This window comes from Lupinus angustifolius, chromosome LG20 (assembly GCF_001865875.1).
Source record: "Lupinus angustifolius cultivar Tanjil chromosome LG20, LupAngTanjil_v1.0, whole genome shotgun sequence".
Taxonomy (NCBI): domain Eukaryota; kingdom Viridiplantae; phylum Streptophyta; class Magnoliopsida; order Fabales; family Fabaceae; genus Lupinus; species Lupinus angustifolius.
The window spans coordinates 7,950,707-7,969,663 of NC_032028.1; the positions used below are offsets into that span (position 1 = coordinate 7,950,707).

The 18,957-nt window shown below is 32.3% G+C and overlaps 3 protein-coding genes across 6 annotated transcripts; 2 read left to right on the top strand and 1 right to left on the bottom strand.

The window, feature by feature from the left end:
* LOC109335910 (DNA repair protein XRCC4) lies at nucleotides 3,174-7,787 on the bottom strand. 2 transcript variants are annotated; one of them, XM_019572165.1, is made up of 6 exons: nucleotides 7,407-7,787; nucleotides 7,165-7,307; nucleotides 5,858-5,986; nucleotides 4,417-4,539; nucleotides 3,372-3,642; nucleotides 3,174-3,281 (listed from the first exon to the last, which is right to left on the bottom strand). In XM_019572165.1, the coding sequence occupies exons 1-5, from the start codon at nucleotides 7,558-7,560 to the stop codon at nucleotides 3,400-3,402; spliced, it is 792 nt and encodes a 263-aa protein (XP_019427710.1). In that variant the 5' UTR covers nucleotides 7,561-7,787; the 3' UTR covers nucleotides 3,174-3,281; nucleotides 3,372-3,399. The 2 variants fall into 2 exon arrangements, with proteins under 2 accessions (XP_019427710.1, XP_019427709.1); XM_019572164.1 differs by having other exon boundaries at nucleotides 3,174-3,642.
* LOC109335911 (30S ribosomal protein S17-like) lies at nucleotides 8,242-10,179 on the top strand. Of its 2 annotated transcripts, none has more exons than XM_019572167.1 (3): nucleotides 8,242-8,425; nucleotides 9,550-9,724; nucleotides 9,823-10,179. In XM_019572167.1, the coding sequence occupies exons 2-3, from the start codon at nucleotides 9,563-9,565 to the stop codon at nucleotides 9,964-9,966; spliced, it is 306 nt and encodes a 101-aa protein (XP_019427712.1). In that variant the 5' UTR covers nucleotides 8,242-8,425; nucleotides 9,550-9,562; the 3' UTR covers nucleotides 9,967-10,179. The 2 variants fall into 2 exon arrangements, with proteins under 2 accessions (XP_019427712.1, XP_019427711.1); XM_019572166.1 differs by having other exon boundaries at nucleotides 8,274-8,425; nucleotides 9,540-9,724.
* Nucleotides 14,690-18,289, top strand: LOC109335909 (protein WVD2-like 3). 2 transcript variants are annotated; one of them, XM_019572163.1, is made up of 8 exons: nucleotides 14,690-14,826; nucleotides 15,999-16,327; nucleotides 16,370-16,560; nucleotides 16,884-16,975; nucleotides 17,094-17,187; nucleotides 17,267-17,338; nucleotides 17,454-17,564; nucleotides 17,765-18,120. In XM_019572163.1, the coding sequence occupies exons 2-8, from the start codon at nucleotides 16,003-16,005 to the stop codon at nucleotides 18,059-18,061; spliced, it is 1,182 nt and encodes a 393-aa protein (XP_019427708.1). In that variant the 5' UTR covers nucleotides 14,690-14,826; nucleotides 15,999-16,002; the 3' UTR covers nucleotides 18,062-18,120. The 2 variants fall into 2 exon arrangements, with proteins under 2 accessions (XP_019427708.1, XP_019427707.1); XM_019572162.1 differs by having other exon boundaries at nucleotides 15,999-16,560; nucleotides 17,765-18,289.

Here is an 18,957-nt window from a genome sequence, read left to right on the forward strand (position 1 = left end):
AAGTTACAATAAGGATTCCTTATATACACAATGACTTGTTAGCCAAGTAACTCAACAAACTAACTAACTTATCATAACAAACTAAAAGCACATGCTCTAAAACAATTAAGCATGTGTTAATTGTGTGATTAGGAAAAATCTACTGCAACCATCTTTCATTGCTTAAGCATCTGTGCTGATATATGTGATGCAAGAAGCCTAAATTCTCTTCTGATGCATGTAGTCCATGGAGCCAAAAACTGATGCACATTTCTGACCTAGGCCACAGGGCGCCTGGTGCATGATCTGATGCACATCTCTGACCAAGCCTATAGTGCGCCTGGTGCAAGCTTCCTGACCGAGGCCACAGGGCCACAGGGCGCCTGGTGCATGATCTGATGCACATCTCTGACCGAGCCTATAGTGCGCCTGGTGCAAGCTTCCTGACCGAGACTCCAAGGCTCCTAGTGCATCTAGACTAAGCCTTTAGCACCTTCATTCATGGCCTGCAATTACTAGAGAGAATTCAACCAGTAAATAGTTCACATGAACATAAGAGTGTAGGCAATTTAAGTAATGTGATTTAATAGACAATGCATGCATTATTCCATAGATATGTATTTTTCATGTAACTGTTCCATTCTATTTTCAATTATTTGATATATAATAATAATAATATTAAGTGAGTCAAACTTTTTAATTAGAGTAAATAAATAAGTTTTCTCCATCTTGTATAATACATTAATAAAAATAAATAAATAAATTATTTATAAAAACTGAATCTTAATTTTATGGAATTTTCATAGTAAGACATGGTTCGAGTCGTTTCTAACTTCTATGAAGAAGGTCTACGACAAACACCATCTCTAAACTATTAATTCCATATAAAATAAAAATTCAAAACTATCTTATCACTTAATTAATAATGAAATTTGTATAGTAATGTTATGCTTCGAGTCGTCGTTTCTAACTTCTCCGAAAATGGGAAGAATGTCTCTAAACTATTAATTCCATATATATAATTAATTCAAAACTATCTTATCACTTAATAAAAAATAGAATTTTTATAGTAAGGTCATGGTTCGAGTTGTCTATAACTTCTTTAAAAATAAGATATTAGTTCCATTAAATTAAAAAATCATATATTATAAACATTTTCAAATCAATAAAAAAACTCAACAAAATAATTATTTTCAACAAAAAAATCAACCACATATTACAAATATTTAAAAATCAATCAAAACCAATCTCAACCAAATCAATAAAAGTAACTGAGCTAATTAATTAATTTTCAAAGTAGAACTACATGGTCTTGATTTTCCTATTGCATATAGAGATATGTAGGAGCAAGATGAACTCTTACCATACACAAATATAAAAAGTAAAATATTTTGTTTAGTAATTGAATTTTAAATAAATAATTGTTAAGGCTATAAGAGTTCGTGTGATTAGCGAGGGTATCGTTTAATACAGGCAGACGGTGTGCTAATACCTTCCCCAGGCCGTTATCGACTATCGAGCTCAGAATCTTCGTTTAAAGACCATTTTTTATCCAATTTGGGCATAAAGAGAGTTTTCTACGTTTTAACAGCAAAAAACGTAGTGGCGACTCCAAATCAATTGGGGGAGGTAGAAATGAAGTTCGTCTCTTCCTAAGTCATAAAGTCAGTCTTCCAACCGAAAATTAGGTCGTGACAGTCATGAATATGCTTAGTGAGCATATTAAGAACCAGTGTCATAATGCATGTTTTTGTGTATATGATATTGTTCTAGTGGGAGACTTAGGAGATGAATTAAATATTGGCTATAAATATAAAGACAAGCTTTAATAACACATTGCTTTCATATAAGTCGAAGTCGATGTATATAAAGTGTTAGTATAGTAATAGGTGGACAAACTCTATTGTAGAGGTAAATAATAGAAATAATATCATACCACAAGTTATTAGATTAACATATCTTGGGTCAATCATACAAGATGATAAGGAAATTGACGGAGATGTAAATCATATGATTCGAGCGGGATTGATAAAAAGACAGTGCTTCAAGTGTCATATGTCATGAAAAGGTACCACTTAAGTTTAGGGGAAAGTTTTGCCACATATATAAGATTTGCAATGCTATATAAAATTGAATGTTGGACGGTAAACCATCAACAAAAGAATAAACTTCATGTAAAAGAGATGATAATATTGTTTTGGATGAATAGACACAGTAGACAAGATAAGGTTAGAAAAGAGTGCATTAGGGAGAAAGTTTAAGTATCCCTATAGAAGTTGTCATAAGGAGAGTATATCAAATGAAATTTAGTCTAATTCCTAAATTAAGATATAAGTCAAGAAAAATCATAAGTCAAACAATTAAGATAAACTTAGAAACCAATATGTTGTCAAATGAATATGATTATTGATTGATAACATGGTATTATAATGTCATTCGGTTTATGTAAATTTAACCGAATTTATGGGAGTTTACACAAGTTCACTCAGTTCATTCATGTTAGGATTAACTCAATTTCATCACCTAAACTCAAACTCGTATCAGTTAACATAGAACATAGCAATCACGCAAGGGAGAATACAAGATGACCCTTGTCTTGTTATTACAATTTTCTTTATATAGCTACCATGCCCCTCGTCTTAAATCCACTTTTTGTGAAAAACGAGATAATTAATTTTTAACACATCAAGTGTGAGATTTGCGGTTACTTAATTTGATATAGTTAAAAATTTATCTCCCCTTCTTACACTAAAATAAAAAGAAATTAGTACAAATATAGAGACAAAATATTGGATGGTGAACTCAACAAATACAGAGACTCCTACTATTTTATATTTTAAGCACTAAAACAGTAAATAGAAAAGGAAGGCATACATTTAATTTAAATTACGCAGGTAGCTTTATGATTATATCTTCCAATGCAATGTAACATGTATTTATTAATCAGAATAAACTTTCTCATTATTCCGACTAATAAAAATATGACATGTATACTATTTTTGTTCAGTTTTAGAAATATTTTTATAAAAAATAATTAAATAGAACACGTGTCATAATTTTAGTGGGTGGATGAAATAACTTATCTCCTTATACCAACCTATCGGGGATACTTTATTGTCTTTATTAATTAGTCACTTGTAAGACTAAATCACCTTGCTTAGTCTATTAAAATGTTATTTCAAACTTTGGTTAAATAAAAAAAGAACTAATAATATGTTGTTACAAGATTATCTACCAACATAGTTATAAGACAATTGATGAAGTCTACTAGGAAAAAAAAAGATTAAGAATGTCCTATATGGATCACAAAGAACAAATAACAAGGGATACATTGTCATCCAAACTATTCTTTTGTTGTTGAAAAAGGCGTAGATGTCAAATCTAAGGTTGAAATCTACTCTTGGTTATACAAATAATATGTCAAGAACGTCTAGTTCTCCTTCCACGAGAAGGCTTATTCATTGAAACATGTTTTGAAGAACCAGCAATATCCTTATGAGGATCTTCATCGCTTTTGTCGTAATCACTTTCTTCGTCAAAACTTTCAGTTTTGTCTGTGTCTTCCTCTTGAGGAGATTTCACAGAGGTCTCTTGTTTCGAGTTTGAAAGCTGATCCCGAAGCTCTCTTAGTTTTGATTTCTTAGAATTTAAGACCCCTAGAAACTAAAACAAAACAAAAAATGAAAGGTCAGCTTGATAATTGGAACTGGTGAAATTAAAAAGGAGATATAAACATGATAGATTTGAACTAGTCTGTGTAACCAGTATTTTAAATTGCAGTACACGACCGCAATTGTAGCCACAACATTGTGGCTGCATTTTCTACAATTGCGGTAAACACAATACTGCAATCGTAATTTAAAAGTGTGTAATGAATTTAGTTCAAGTCCCTTGAAACTTAATCAAGCTATGTAAGTTTGAAAAATTCAAAGCATAAGATGTGCTTAGCTAAAAGCTTTGAAGTAAATACCCTTAATCTCCTTCAAAATAACTCAAATATTATAACTTATAAGCATTAACTGTTGCAAACTCACTATCTTACATTCTAAGGATTTATAACAATTGAAATTTTAGAAGAAAAGTGAAAAACATTTTCATGCATAGGGCCAAATAAAGCAGTCAATTACAGCTTAGTTTACATGCCATAACATCAGCAAAGAACCAACTAGATAACACAAATTAATTCATGCACCTGATGGAATTTAAATCACCAAATTGATGAACATGCCAAGCAGAACAGTAATTCGATATTACCGTAAACTCGCGAGTTAGGAATTCAGTGCTAAAAATAGGTTAAATCCTGCCTTCTTCAGTGACATGGTTGAACCATGCTATTGCAGGCAACCATGCAGGACAAGACTTTCATTGGACAAATAGATATTACAATAAAACAGCATCGAAGTATTCACCCAAAAAACAGCAACATTAAATATTTACCTTCGCATAGATTTCAGATTCGAATTCCACCTTCTCATTAGTAATTCTTTCACTCAGGGCCAAAGATTTCTCAGCCTCCATTTTCATCTTCTCAAATAATTCTGTTTTCTTCACAACTTCTTCCTGTACACAGGAAGGGGCTAAAATTATCTCAAGTTTATTATTTCGACTCATTTTCATATATCAAGTCTCACAACATATCACCAATTATATTTGGCTAAAATAATAATAGTTTATCACAGCACACAAAATTACTCAAAATTCAAAATTACCATTTTATTATTTATATATATATAAATTCCATACCATTTTAGTCTTTATTTATAAAGAGCAAACCTATAAATAAAATATGATATTCAAATATTTGAAGCAAGAACTAGCATAATTCACACAACATTGTAAAAAGTAATTGAAGTTAACTACATATACTAACAAATTGTACGATTGAGGGAGAAGTTGGGCCCCACCGTTGTCAACCTTTGCATCCATCCGTGCCTGTAAATGTATATAGAGTATAGGCATGCCTAACTATGATGCTCGAAACTAAAGAAAAGGTATGAGGGTTGTATGTAATGATGTTATTCCAATACTATTCAATGGTGAATTTCACATACATCCACTAGGATTTGAATATGTGACAGGCTCCCTAATCCTGTTCTTGGCAAAAGAAATTGCAATTGGAATCCCCACATTGATGGCAAAATGCAATTAACAACAACAATTGCACTTTCTATACATAAAGATACATTCATGGCAGGGGAAGAAGTTTTAGTACTTCACCTTTTGTAATTTGCTGGACATAAAAAATATGATATTTCATAAGAATTGTTTTTATCTGTTCACATCACTATTTAACCCATATAGCCAATTAGCTTGGGCGTCACTAAAATGTCTAAGATATATGATGCCTTCTAGTCGAGAAGTCATGTCATATACAACAAAGTCGTATTAATCAGCCATAGTTTAGTGTACACACACACACATATCAGTGAAAATGTCAAATTTTGGGAAGATGACAAACTTCAAATTTAAAGTTAATTCAACTTAAGAAGTGTTGATAAAACACAACATTATTCTTCCCACAAGCTTTGCATTAGCTTATGTTTAGGCCATGTGTAATCAAAATTTATCACAATGCAAATAAAAGCTATAAGCCTATAACACTTATAACATTACATTGTACCTCAAATATGACAAGTAAAGATCATCAAGGCTTACTGTGCTAAGTTTATGAAGGTTTAACTGTCAAGCTGAATAAACTCTATATGCAGGAACTAGCAAGTAGATCAAGCTTAAGTTTCGCAAGGCTTAACACAGCTCATTTAACATCTTTGCAAAGGTCATGTAGCGAACGAGAGACTAACAGATTAAATCTCGATCCAGGATAACGTTACATGTACCAAAAATAATTGAGACAGTCTAAAAGTTATGAAAATCTTACACTTAGTGTTATGTTTGCATCCATGAGAAAGTTCAATATTTCTGCAGTAGTTTTTTTAGAGTTAGGGGACAGCATGCATTTCCATCTCCATTGAAGAGTCATTCCTTCCTTTTCAAATGTCCACGACAACTGCAACTTTCACATCAATCGCATAAAAATAGTTGAAGTAGCACCTCAATCAACAAAATCACATACATCAGAATGCCCAACAATTTTCAATTGAAAGCATCACCTCAACTGTAAATAGTTTTTCGTATTCTCTCTCCACTTTTCTCCTTTCTTTCTCCTTATCTCAAAATTTATATCCCTCCCCCCAGCACCAACAAACAAAAATATATATAAAATTCCTATATTCCAAATTCAAATAACCACATAGCCAATACACCTCCTGCTCCTGTTCCCCTCAGAAAAATCACAAACAAATATTAATGATAAACACAATCAAGAGAAAGGGTGTGTTTATTTAGGGCATCGTTCGATCCATGTAACTGACCCTACCTATTGGGATAAGGTGTGGTTGTTGTTGCATTTGGGTAATAAGTTAAGTTAAGCCTTTATTCAATAAGCTTCTTGAAATAAGCTATAAAGATCTGATATAGAATGTCATACACTATTTTCATAGGTTCTCATAAGTCAGCTCCTCTTCTAATCATCTCATTAGCTATATTGCACTCAAAACAAAAAGGTTGGTCAGACAAAATTCTCTCCGCATTTTGATTATAAGATTTTGGGAAAAGAATAGATACTTTCACAAATTATGTAAGGGCATGTGCACAATCCAGACCATTGGGAAAAAGTTACAGTGAGACCATGATGCCATCCAATTAGAAGTGTAAGTATCATGACTCTAAGCTTCTTTGAAAACAAACTAAACTAATCCAATTAAAGTTACACTCATTGGAAAAATTTCTATCATAACCCTCCTTCAGGAAGGTAAGTGCAAAGATAACATAAACCTCAAGGAAAGGTGAATGTAATTTCTAAAATAAAAAAGGTGCTGAGGATAATTAAGCTAAACCATGGAGCAAGTCAGTGTAATTTTCCTGCAAAGTACACTTGGTTGGAGTTAGACTAATCCAAACACATCACACACAAATGCAATAACATAATAATTTCTCTTTCAACCTCAATATTCTCACACACTACTTTTTGTATTATTTTTTACACATGGTTGATTTTCTCACATCACGGTTAACTCCTTTACCACCTATAAGCATTATTAACCACTAATATATACATAATTAATCAGGTAATAAATAAAAAAACAACGATGTAATGAGTTAGTGTAAGATGATAAATTTTGTTACCCTTTTATGGCCATCACCAGCATCAGCAAAGGCATATACAGAGCCAGGTTGTTGAAAACCCAAGTAGCGTTCGGCTAACTGAACATACTCTGAAACTGGTTGGTCCCACTGAGTAGCACGTTGTTTAACCTCCTCCTCCGATGCTTATAAACCCACAGAACAAAATCAAAACTTGATGATTGTTTTATCATCAAAACGTAAAAGGGTAATTGAAAAAGATGAAAAGAGTGAAAAAATGGTACCGTGGCAGAACCAAGCGTTGAGACCATCGGTGATGCCGAGGTTGAAGTGAGTCTTAAACCAAGTGCCCTTTACGAAAATGGGTTCGGTGTCTTTGGTGTTGTTGTTAGGAATGTCGAGTTTCAAGCATGTGTGTCTCTTTGTCTCTTCATCCATGGAGAAGGAAAAGGAACAAGCAAGTGTATGAGTGAATTTATGGCTATGGTGTTTTGCTGCTTCGTTCTTCTGCACGAACTGTGTTGCGCCGATAGGGTCAACGTTTCTAATAGCTGACCCGACTTGGTTGCTATAACTGGATCCTCAGTTTCACGGTTACGCCTGAATTTTGATATGATTTTGCAAAATGTGAATTTTACTATTTATCATCTTCATAAAAAAACCAAAAAAAAGATGTACCAAAAAAAACCCAAACTTGTAACATATTGTTTTGCAAATAGAAAAAAAGGTAGCTTAATACTTTAATGACTCTGTAAAAATCAGAGAAATTATTATTGTTTTATTAAATAAATGTTAAATCATAATTTCTTCAAATGGAGTATTATTTTTTAGAAGCACTAGATCTCCATTTTTCAAGTATTTAAATTTAAACCATTTTTTTAACTAAGAAAACATTAGTTTAGTGATATAAAATTTAGTAAAATTTTTCTTTATAATGATCAAAAATTCAATTCATTAAAATTATATTTGTTGGAAGTATAATCATAAACCAAAAATAACTACTTCCTTACAAGAGAATAATACTTTTGATAGAAAAAAAAAGCCATTTTCTAAACTCAATTTAAAAATCATACACACTTGACATACATTATTTTTATCTTAAATACATGCCCAAAATTAAACATCACATAAACCCAAAAGCGAAAACCCAACTTTGTTCTCAATTCTCACGCGAGTCTCCATCTTCTCGAACAGACCATATCATCGCGCCGCGCCGCGCCGCGCCATTCCACGGCCGATCCCGCTTGATAACTGCCGCCGAGAAGCACTTTAAACAACCGTCATTTTGACCCAATTACTCCCGGTAAGATTTCTCTTATGTATCAATTTATTTCCCCCCGAAAGTACACTATTTTAAAAGCATATTGTTCCCCCTCTTGTCTATTACTGATGACGATGGGCTACTTATATTTTTCTTTTCTTTATATTTCATTTGTATCTACTCTTAAACATGGTGCTATATTGCATTGGTTTGTATGTTTATGAGATGCATACAAGGTGTTCGACGAAATGTTTCAACCTCATAAATGTTGTTTGAATGGGTCTAGAAAACTAAACATTGTTACTTTTTTGCTATAAGAGAATTTTTAGTGAATGCGGATCTTGTAACTTATTGGAATTTTTTATTCTAATGAATGTGGTATTCATGATTCTGCTGTGTGCTTGAAATTTATACGTATTTATAATTTATGTAGCTAGTTGGATGGCAAAAGCATACATAGTGCCATATGCAGTGACTAAGAATCCTCAGCTAAATTTTAAAAAAAAAAGTAGGCTTTAAGAAAACAATGGATTTACGTAGGAAAGCAATTAAAGATGAGCTCTCTTCTAATCGTAACCTGAGGGCTAATTGAACTCACTTGATAGAGTTAGACATGAAGTTCAGAAATTTCTCAGACATGTCTTTGGACTAGGGATGAAGGTTCTCTTAAAAAACCGTTTTGCTATGAAGTGTGATTGAAAACTGGATTAGAAGATGCGTTTTATTGTTTATGCTATAGAAAGAGAAGAGCCCATGACTCTGAGATGCTTCTTACATGTTTGTAAAATTGGAATTCGAAGCACTCAAACAGAGTTGACGGCACCTGTCACTAAGCTGACTAAGCATGCTGCCCGAGGTTAAGGGTTCTTCAGTGAATGGAGTTACCAAACACACAACATTATGAGATTCAATATAGTTTATTAGGACTCACATAGGATGTTCGTGAAAATGTGACAGTTAACTTGTTAATTATCTGAACTATTGACCTAGTATTCTTGCTGGATTTGTGGAAAGTTTTCTTTTTTTGATCTGAGTTAATTGATGTATATTTGTTATTCAATAATCTTTTGACTATTTTCCCAGAGATACAAGTGTGAAGTTAATTATTTTTATTTGTCATTAGTAAGTTGTATTTTTACATCTGAATCTGACATAGGGGGTTGCAGGTGAGAGAGAAAGATGAAACAAGTGATAGGAATGGTGGTTTCCAATAAGATGCAGAAGTCGGTGGTGGTGGCAGTGGATAGGCTATTCCACCACAAACTTTACAACCGTTACATCAAGCGTACCTCTAAGTTCATGGCCCACGATGAGAACAATCTCTGTAACATTGGTGACCGAGTTAGTAGCATGAACTTTTGATTGGATTAAGTTCTTTTGATTACCATTGTTTTCATTTATCACTTAATAAGCAATCATTTTTACTTTTGTCTTTTCAGGTTCGGCTGGATCCTTCAAGGCCTTTGAGCAAGCGTAAAAATTGGGTTGTTGCTGAAATTCTCAAGAAAGCACGTATATATGTTCCACCTACAACACCAGTGTCTGAGAATGTGAGCTCTACCTCTGATGCACCTGCTTCCTAAACTGGCCCAGGTATTAGAAGTATCTTGACTGTCAGATCTGCAGAAGTTTTAGTTGTTGGTATGGAATTGAAGCTTGAAATATAGTTTGGTTGAATGAGTTATGCAACCTTATGCAAATTACTCTTAAAAAGATGGTTATGTCAAATGGATTGTAATGTACCATAATCAAAATGGGGATTTGTTCTCATGATTATGTTACATATTTTATCTGCAGATTTCCTTAGTAATAATATATTTACATTCATTCTTCGATATTATCCAGTTTCTTCAAAAAAGAGAAGCCACAACTCTTAAACTTAGCTGGGAATTTAATGCCGAAGAATGGAAGAAATTGGTTATTTGCACTTCTTTAACAGGCATGTTGTCTTCTACTCTCTATCACCTAGAAAAAGGGAGAGGTTGATAACATAGGAGATCTTGGATAGAAATATAGAATCACAGTGGAGAGATCCCAAAACAATGAAGGCTCAAACCGTAAAATGCAAAATGAGCTGGGTAATTGATTTCTGAATAACGGTTAGTACTAACCTTACTGAAGTTAATAGAGAGATCTCACTTTCTCAGCTGTCCACATTGCGTTTCAAAATCTTAGATATGCTTTAAAGTTTAAACAGGTGGGATAGATTAATTCAATCTGATAAAGATAGTTATAAAATAAGAAAAAATACCTACATTTTACTTTGGCTGTTTAGAATTTCCTTTTATGCGTATATTTTAGTAGGATGTTGTTTCAACTACGAAGAGATTCAAGAATAGTGCAGTGATTCAATTAGTAAGGTAGTTTTAGTTTTTGTTAGGGACTTTATGTTCCACTTTTAGAGCTGGAGAGATAAGTCTCATACAGGACAAATTCAAGAGACCTTAAGTCCTTATTTCCGGTGGTTTTTCTTACTCTTTTTGGGTTCCCCAAAGCTTGGTGTAATTTGACTTGAATTCACAAGATCATACATGATTGGGATTTGAATTCCATGGTTGAAAAGTATATTGAAGGTAGTCTTATGTATTTGAAAAGTATATTTACTAATTTTTTCTCAATTAAAATATTTTTTTTATATTGATATAGTTTTATATGTTAAATTTATACATTGCAGTCGAATCCAATCATATAAGTTAGAGGCATTATATTTAGTATTTACATAAAAAATCTAACATTTAGCCCTAACTCCTAGAATTGCCCCTTTAACCAAAATAGCATCTAATCCTCTTAGCAAGCCTCTTGTAGTAACCATTTTAAGGAACGGGATCCTTTATTCCTTAAGCTTCTTGTTTTTTTGTCCCGAATTAATTAGTGTTTGTCAACAAATAAAAAATAATACTTTGTTTTAATTTTAATTTACAAAAATAATACATTTAAACCACTTGTTTAAATATAAGTGAGCGGTACAAAGATGAGGACACCATGTTAGACTCTTGATCATCATTCTCATTTTACACCCTTTGTCTTCCTCGTCTCTAACACCCATCCCTCCTTCCACTTCACCTATTCTACTTAATTTATTCCCTCCAAACAATCATTCCCTACAATTCAATGTTTTCCTCTCACACCAATTCCCTCATTCTTCCACTTCGTCATCATTGTGGTGTTTTTTGATGAATAAAATAGGTGGGAGACTTTATACTTAAGATAAACTATACTACTAAAGATGGTGAATAATACTATTATTATATGGTCAAATCATCGAAAATATATATAAAATTAGGTTGGAAATGTACCTTAATATATTTATAGAGAATATAATGAATGAACTTTATATTATCTTTCATTATGTATCGATTAAGTCTGTGTCCTTGTATCTAAATGTCCTCCTTTATTCTTGTACCTATCATAGTAGAATATGTAGGTTTTTGACATTCCAATTGTAGATCACTCATATCCTTAGTTTCTCTTTTAATAGGATGAAGAAAATGAAGTTGTTTAACATATATGTTGTGGTTCTTGTTGTTGTCTACAATTGGAGACCGTAACCCCTTATTTATAAGAAGTGCATATATTTTCATGAAGGGTGATGCTACTTGATTTTTTTATTTCCAATTTTGCCAGTCATAAAATAGAAATGAGATTTTTTGTATCATCACAATAATTTTCATGACAATTATGTCTATAAGCATATATCTGACTTAAATTAGATCACTTTAATTTGACTACTTAAAAATAATGACCCTAAACATATTTTAAACATGAATGTAATATTTATGTACTGACGATGTCAAGATATATACACAGCCAGTGCATCATCTGTCATTCATTTACATTACTTTTATTTAAAAATCAATAATAATTAAAAATAAATGATGGATGATGTAGTAACAGTATGAAAACTGTTATACTGTCTGTATACACATCTTTTTCTCTTTAAACATTAATATGTGATCCAAAATTTGTTAGATTTCTTGCTTCTCTATGTTTTTGTGTTTTTTCGTTAGTCACATGTATTTCATATGGGCATTTCAAAATTAATTCAATTGAGCCTTTGAACATAAAACAATTGCAAAAGAAAAAAGGAAATGCATAAGACAGAAAGAAAATGTGGTTCACATTTGATGATATGGATCGAGGTTGTTGTGATTGGGTTTACAGCGATGCTTGGTGATGGCGGCGACTTTGCTTATCAAATATTTTTGAATAGTTTTATTTAATATTCAAATAATTTAATGCATGCTCTTTCTAAGAAAGGTTAGCTATGTTCTTAAAAAGCTAATGCCAACCTCACAATTGAGTGCGACTGAAAATAGAAATCTCATTTCGTTCAATCCACTCTATCGTCTATACGTTTCAATAAACATGGAGTTTCTAACAAAGCTGAGCTTCTTTTACTTAGTTGATTGACACATTGAGCTTCTCTTTGATTGTTATATAAGTTGCAAATGGTTTTTGCATAATCCATCATTCATTTATACTATTTTGTGAAGAGTTGACGATGATTAAATATGAATAATAGATGGTATAATAACAATATATAAAATTTAGACATTATCGGTACCTACATTTTTTCTTCTCAGAAAGAATTTATAGACATGTAGATTTTCCAATAAAACTAGAAAACATAAAGTATTTCCCAATTCAAAACTTGCATACTAACTCTACTTTATGTAATGGTTGGAACTTAACATGGACGTGAAATGGATTATGAATGAATGACCTATGATTTGAAAAAATGTTAGAGGGCGTTGAGCATTTATCAAGGGGTTAAGCAAGAATATTCATGGATAGGGTCTAAGCAATGTTTTAGATAGAATGTCTTTTCTTTAATCGCTTTTTTGCAAAGACAAGAACATCATCAATTGATGATTATCACTGTTCACCATAAATTAGTCTTAAGATAGGTTTAGACATTTAATTAATATACACTAGAGGTATGTGTGCTTAGCTGGGTTGAGAGTGATACTTGTTCTTATTCTTATTGAATAATAATAATTACAACTGAGATATGTGAATATGTTACTAAAACCGACAGAATTAATTATTCTTTTACGTTAAGAATGATACTCTAACTAATCTCATTCATTTATTGGTTTTAAAGTTTAATTATCGTTTGATTTACACAACTTAGCAAGCACTATCACTTGCTAATCCGTAGATTTTAACAAGAGCATGATTATTTGGTTTATTTATTTTAGTTAATACTATAGAGACTCCTATTTTTACTCCAAAATGGAAGAAAAAACAATTGTAAGCAAAATTTAATAATTTAATAATTAATATAACTTAGTGTATATCTCGCTAAAGTCAACTTAGTTAATTAGGTTGTGAGTTGAAACCTTTATAAATACACTTGGTCCATTTATCATTCTCTTATTGCATCATTTCCTTCACCTTGTAAGCTGGACTGAGAATATCTCAGTCTCACGTCATAGTTGGTCAAACTTAGTTCTAGCATACACAAACTTCACTTATTTAATAAATACAAATTTATACTATCATCACTATTTATTTATATTATTTTTTTGAAAAGTCGATGATAATTAAACATAAATAATATAACGACAATATATAAATCTCATACATTATTATTGTATGTATTTTTGTTTCTTATTTTTTTAACTAGCAACGTTTTCTTTAAAAGAAAGGAGGGGAGAGTGCATTTGCCCAATTAAAGTGACTTTTAGGGGGGAATGACTAATTGATAATGAATTAAAGTTAAACAAATTCAAATATGCATTGAAAAATATTTAATATATGCTTATTAAACGTGTGTTAGACTTTCCCATTTTGTTATTAATTGATTTATGCTCTATACCTACCTCAAAACAATTATGGTCTATCTTTGAAGTTAGGTTAATGAAGCGATGAGCTCCTAATCAAGATTCTCCCACCAATAATTAGTCTTAATTAGTTGAATTTGAAAATGACTGACATATCCTAATTACACGACCCTGAAAAAGCATTTCTCGAAAGTGTTTTTTGTTACAGCTTTTCAAAAACAAAAAGAAAAGGAAAGGAAGACCAAAAAAGAAACACTATCACATACGATTTTGTCTTTAATAATTTAATATATTTTTTATACCACCAAAATTATTATAAACTTATGATTAAAGAATTTATCTTTTAATTATGTAATTGTTAACAAATATCATGTATAAGAATCAAATTTATTACTTTTTTTATAATCATTTTACAAATCTAACGAGACTTTATCCCACAAACTTTCATAGTTCATAGTTTACTATGTGTGAATGAGGGAAAGGAATTCAAAGTTTGAAAAATAGGAAATAATTAACTCCGTGAAGAAACGGCGTGAGACCGACGAGGCGCACAACAAACACAGTAGATATAAAACGCGCGACAACACAACATAACATCAACAAACTACAGAACAAAAACCGAAACATTCTGCACTATTTCCAGATCCAACTCAAAATGTGAGTTTTTCTCATCATTTTTCACATTCTCCATTTCCATTTTCATTTTGCATTTGCATGTTTGAAAATGAACATTCTTTCTTTCTGAGATCTGTTTCTTTCTGTCACATTTTAGTTGTTGCTGGAATTACTTTTATTTATAATGGGTTTGTAAATTATTAACCTTTTCTGTGTTAGGGGCCCTTTGGGGTAATGTTTTTGTAATGTGGTTTTGTTTGGTTGGTGGGAAAATTTAAGTAAAGGTGTTGTTATTTGCTGAGAAAAACGTATATTATTATAATGGGGTTGAAGAAATAGAACAGAAATCATTTTGTATGTTGAAACTTGAAACCCCAATTTCTTGTTTTTAAAAGTTTTGATATGTTTCAAAGCAATGCTCACTTGAAGCATTTGCGTGGCTTGATGACTTTGATCCAGTTTTGGGAAAAGGAAATAGCATCCATGTGATTTGTGTTGAATTGAATATGTTGGTAAAAAAACAACATTTAAGATATTTCTAAAGAGATTTTGGAGCTTGAGAAAGTTCAACGGGTGTGTATTTTACTATTTCTTTAAACTGCGTTATCGATGTTGGTACTAACTATTTTTATATAATTTAAGCAAACCTGAAGATGTATTGTTCTTGTATAATCATATGTAATCAAAACCAATCAATAAAAGGTAGTTAGTCATTTTCTTTCTTTTTATAATAAAACTTAATATATGCGGTATAGTCCTTTACTCCTATCTAAATGATGTTTCTATCACTATAATTTATGGATATGCCTGTACAAATTTACATTTGTCACTGATCTACTCAATGTGAATCGTCAATTACGTCAGTACACTTCATAATTTTCTACTTTCAAGCATATTTATTTTTAGTATAGGAGTATAGGACATAAGCATTTCTTCGCCTATAGGTCATGACGTTTTACTTTTTTCCGGTAGTAAAAAACCTAAAATGATTCTTCAAGAAATCACAATTGTGACCACAAATATGAAAATCCTGATTTCAACCCTTCACAATCATTTATGCACTTATTTATGTTGTGAAGTATTATATAACTTTCTGTTATGTTTTTGGCAAGGCATAATTGTAAAACTAACTATACTGACCTTTGGCCAAAGATAATTTTGGTGTTTCAATAAAGTCGATTTATTTGGTTCTGACATTTCTTTATTTCATATAGTGCTATGGCAATAGAAGATACAGAGATATGTATCATCAAGGAGCCAGATTGTGTCGTAGTCTATTCAGATGGCGTTTCCCATGATTCAGGTCATGAAACTGGAACTGATCACCACAATATTACAGAGTCTTATGAGCATATCAATGAGACTACTGAACATCATAGTTCAGGGGAGAGCACAAAGGAATACGAGGTGAAGGAATGTACAATAGAAGTTTCTGTTAAAATTTCCGATGCCTCTAACATTAAAAGTAGCGAGAAGTTAACCTCAGATTTTGAGGGCGTCCTCAATGAGAAAAGTTCAAAACCTCACAAAACAAACAGTAATCACAAGCCCCGAGATACTGTGAAGCATGGATCTGCAGCTGGAAATCTTCACAGTAGGTCTACAGGAGGTGTTCAAAAAAAGGCGACAATTCCACAACCATTTTCCCTAGCAACTGAGAAGCGTGCTACGATTGTAACACGCCCTGCTTTTGAAGAAGATAATAAGGGCAATAGCGAAAGAAAATCTTTAACTAAAAAAAATGTTTTAACTCCAAATCTATTGAAACAAAATCAGGTATATGCTCTGATTCTACTTTATATTACTATTCCTAAAATAATATCAATCTTGAAGTAAAGCTTCATATTTTTGGATGTAATTTTTTTCATATTCATAGCTTAAGGTTGGGATGCCTCTCTCATCGAAAAAAGGTCCTTACATTCATAACACAATCATCTCATAAGGACTGCTTCAGAAATGGATAAAATGAAATAAATTTGAATTGTATGTTTCATAGTCTAATCAACTGCTGAACTGTTTTTATGGTTTGTTTGCCTACTTACTACTATTCCTTTACATTTAGTCTTGAAGCTTTTGTTTTGTCTGTTTGCACCTTGAAGTTGAAGCCTCCTTTGGTTTCAAGAAAGCCATTGCAACCTGATAACAAGAAGCATCTCGATGAGGACGATTCTTGTTCAGTTGCGTCGATCATGTATCCTTAAACCTTTCATTTGAAGAGCGATAAAGTTCATCCTATGTTTTTCTTATTCTGGCAACGGCTCTTATATTCTTTGAATTTAAAATTGATATTACTCCTTGACCATGTAAAGAACTGTGAATTCTATGCGGTCATCCAAGTCCAGGGCAACTGTTGCTTCTGCACCAGTGTTTCGGTCCACTGAACGTGCAGAGAAAAGGAGGGAGGTAGCAGCCTGTATTTTAGTTAACTTTGTTTGCATTGTTATTCTACCTGAAATTGATTGGTGAATTTTCCCTTTTTTAGTTTTATACAAAATTAGAGGAAAAGCACCAAGCAATGGAAGCTGAGAAGACTCAAACTGAAGCAAGGACCAAGGTACACCACTTTCTCAAGTATCTTAAAAACAAGATATTCATTATCATTTTGTTACTTCTTAAGTTTAGAGGTTCGTTTTATCACTGATTCGTTCGCCAATTTTGAAACATTTAAGGAAGAAAAGGAGGAAGCTATCAAGCAGCTGAGGAGGAGTTTAATGTTTAAAGCAAGCCCTATGCCAAGCTTTTACTACGAGGGGCCTCCACCTAAGGTTGAATTGAAGAAGGTATGTTGTACTGTTCGTATACTTTTAATAGTATCATGTTTGCGATTCAGTAGAATGTAAACTTCAGAATCAGACATGCTAAGCTATTTTAGGAATCAAAACTTTAAAAAAAGCACGCTATAAAAAAGATCAAGTTATACTTGTAGGCATATTTTTCAAGTTGTCGGCTTTACAAAATTTGAGTTACATGTCTTTGCCAGCTGCCACCAACACGTGCAAAATCTCCAAAGTTGGGCCGGCGAAAGAGCAACAGTGGTGCGGTTAATTCATCTGAAGGGGAGAAGGTCAAAGGAGATGTTGCTCGAAGAAAGCATCGCACACAATTAAATGACAAAATTGCCAGCACCAACAGTAACAACTACGATAAGAGTAATGTGAATGATGACAGTGGCATATATGAACTCAGAAACAAAACTAAGCATATCGACGAAATTAATGTGACCGAAGCAACTGGACAAGCAGACTTGGAGATCAGCATCCAGTCAAGTTTTCAGTGAGATTATTTTTACACTTTTTTATCTAAATTATGAGGATCTGGGGTCTTGTTTTTCACAACTATGCTGGAGCATGTTCATGTTATTTCCTTTAACTTATAAGCACTCCTTGCTGTGCTTTGTGTATGTAAGTAGTGAAAATGCTTATTAGTAATTTATTTCAACTTATTTGTAAAAAGAAGGAAATGTTGCTCATGAGAGCTATTTAAGCATTTGTTTTGTTTGCTTGAACTCCAAGGTCAATATGTTTGAAGTTGTTATTAAATAATGTTCAATTGGACAGAGTAATTATGCTAATTTCTTGCAATTTTTGCTACTACTCTCTGCTTTCTATCATAACTACAACACATTTCGGTAATGACTAATATACTCTAGACGTAAACAAGATCATGGCAAAAAAAGAATACATTCCAACAATGGTAAAAAGTTACCTAAATGTAAAAAAAAATATTCTGACATACACATGTTTGAACGTAATTTTTTTTAAAGGTATACCCTATACTGAATATAAAAAATATATTCGGACAGGTATATGTCCGATTCAAAATATATTCGAACAAGTACCATTTTTAATATAAAAATATTCAGATAGGTAGCAATAATGTATTTTTTTAAAGTTGGACCATGCTCTAAACTTAACATCCAGAATATTAGCCTTCCCCAATAGTTGAGTTCCCCTTCCATTCTTTGGACCACATTCTGAGTGGTGCAACCCAATTCTGTATCTACTGGCTCAAGGTCTCTTATGGGGTTGTCAGTTGCATTAGGACCACCAGAATAATTTCTACATGTTTTCAACATCATGGATCGCTCCTGACACTACTTAAAGCAATTTAATATCCCCATACAATATGGCAACCTATATACTTATATAGAGTCTAACTCCTCTCAAATATTAA

Excerpts from the sequence above, each read along its gene's own strand:
- LOC109335910 (XM_019572165.1), bottom strand. The coding sequence starts at position 7,560 with ATGGATGAAGAGACAAAGAGACACACATGCTTGAAACTCGACATTCCT. Across the intron at positions 4,540-5,857 it reads ATGCAAACATAACACTAAGT|GAAGAAGTTGTGAAGAAAAC; the intron begins GTAAGATTTTCA and ends TCCTGTGTACAG. Across the intron at positions 3,643-4,416 it reads AATCTGAAATCTATGCGAAG|TTTCTAGGGGTCTTAAATTC; the intron begins GTAAATATTTAA and ends GTTTTGTTTTAG.
- LOC109335911 (XM_019572167.1), top strand. The coding sequence starts at position 9,563 with ATGAAACAAGTGATAGGAATGGTGGTTTCCAATAAGATGCAGAAGTCG. Across the intron at positions 9,725-9,822 it reads TCTGTAACATTGGTGACCGA|GTTCGGCTGGATCCTTCAAG; the intron begins GTTAGTAGCATG and ends TTGTCTTTTCAG.
- LOC109335909 (XM_019572162.1), top strand. The coding sequence starts at position 16,003 with ATGGCAATAGAAGATACAGAGATATGTATCATCAAGGAGCCAGATTGT. Across the intron at positions 16,976-17,093 it reads TGTTCAGTTGCGTCGATCAT|AACTGTGAATTCTATGCGGT; the intron begins GTATCCTTAAAC and ends GACCATGTAAAG. Across the intron at positions 17,188-17,266 it reads GTGCAGAGAAAAGGAGGGAG|TTTTATACAAAATTAGAGGA; the intron begins GTAGCAGCCTGT and ends TCCCTTTTTTAG.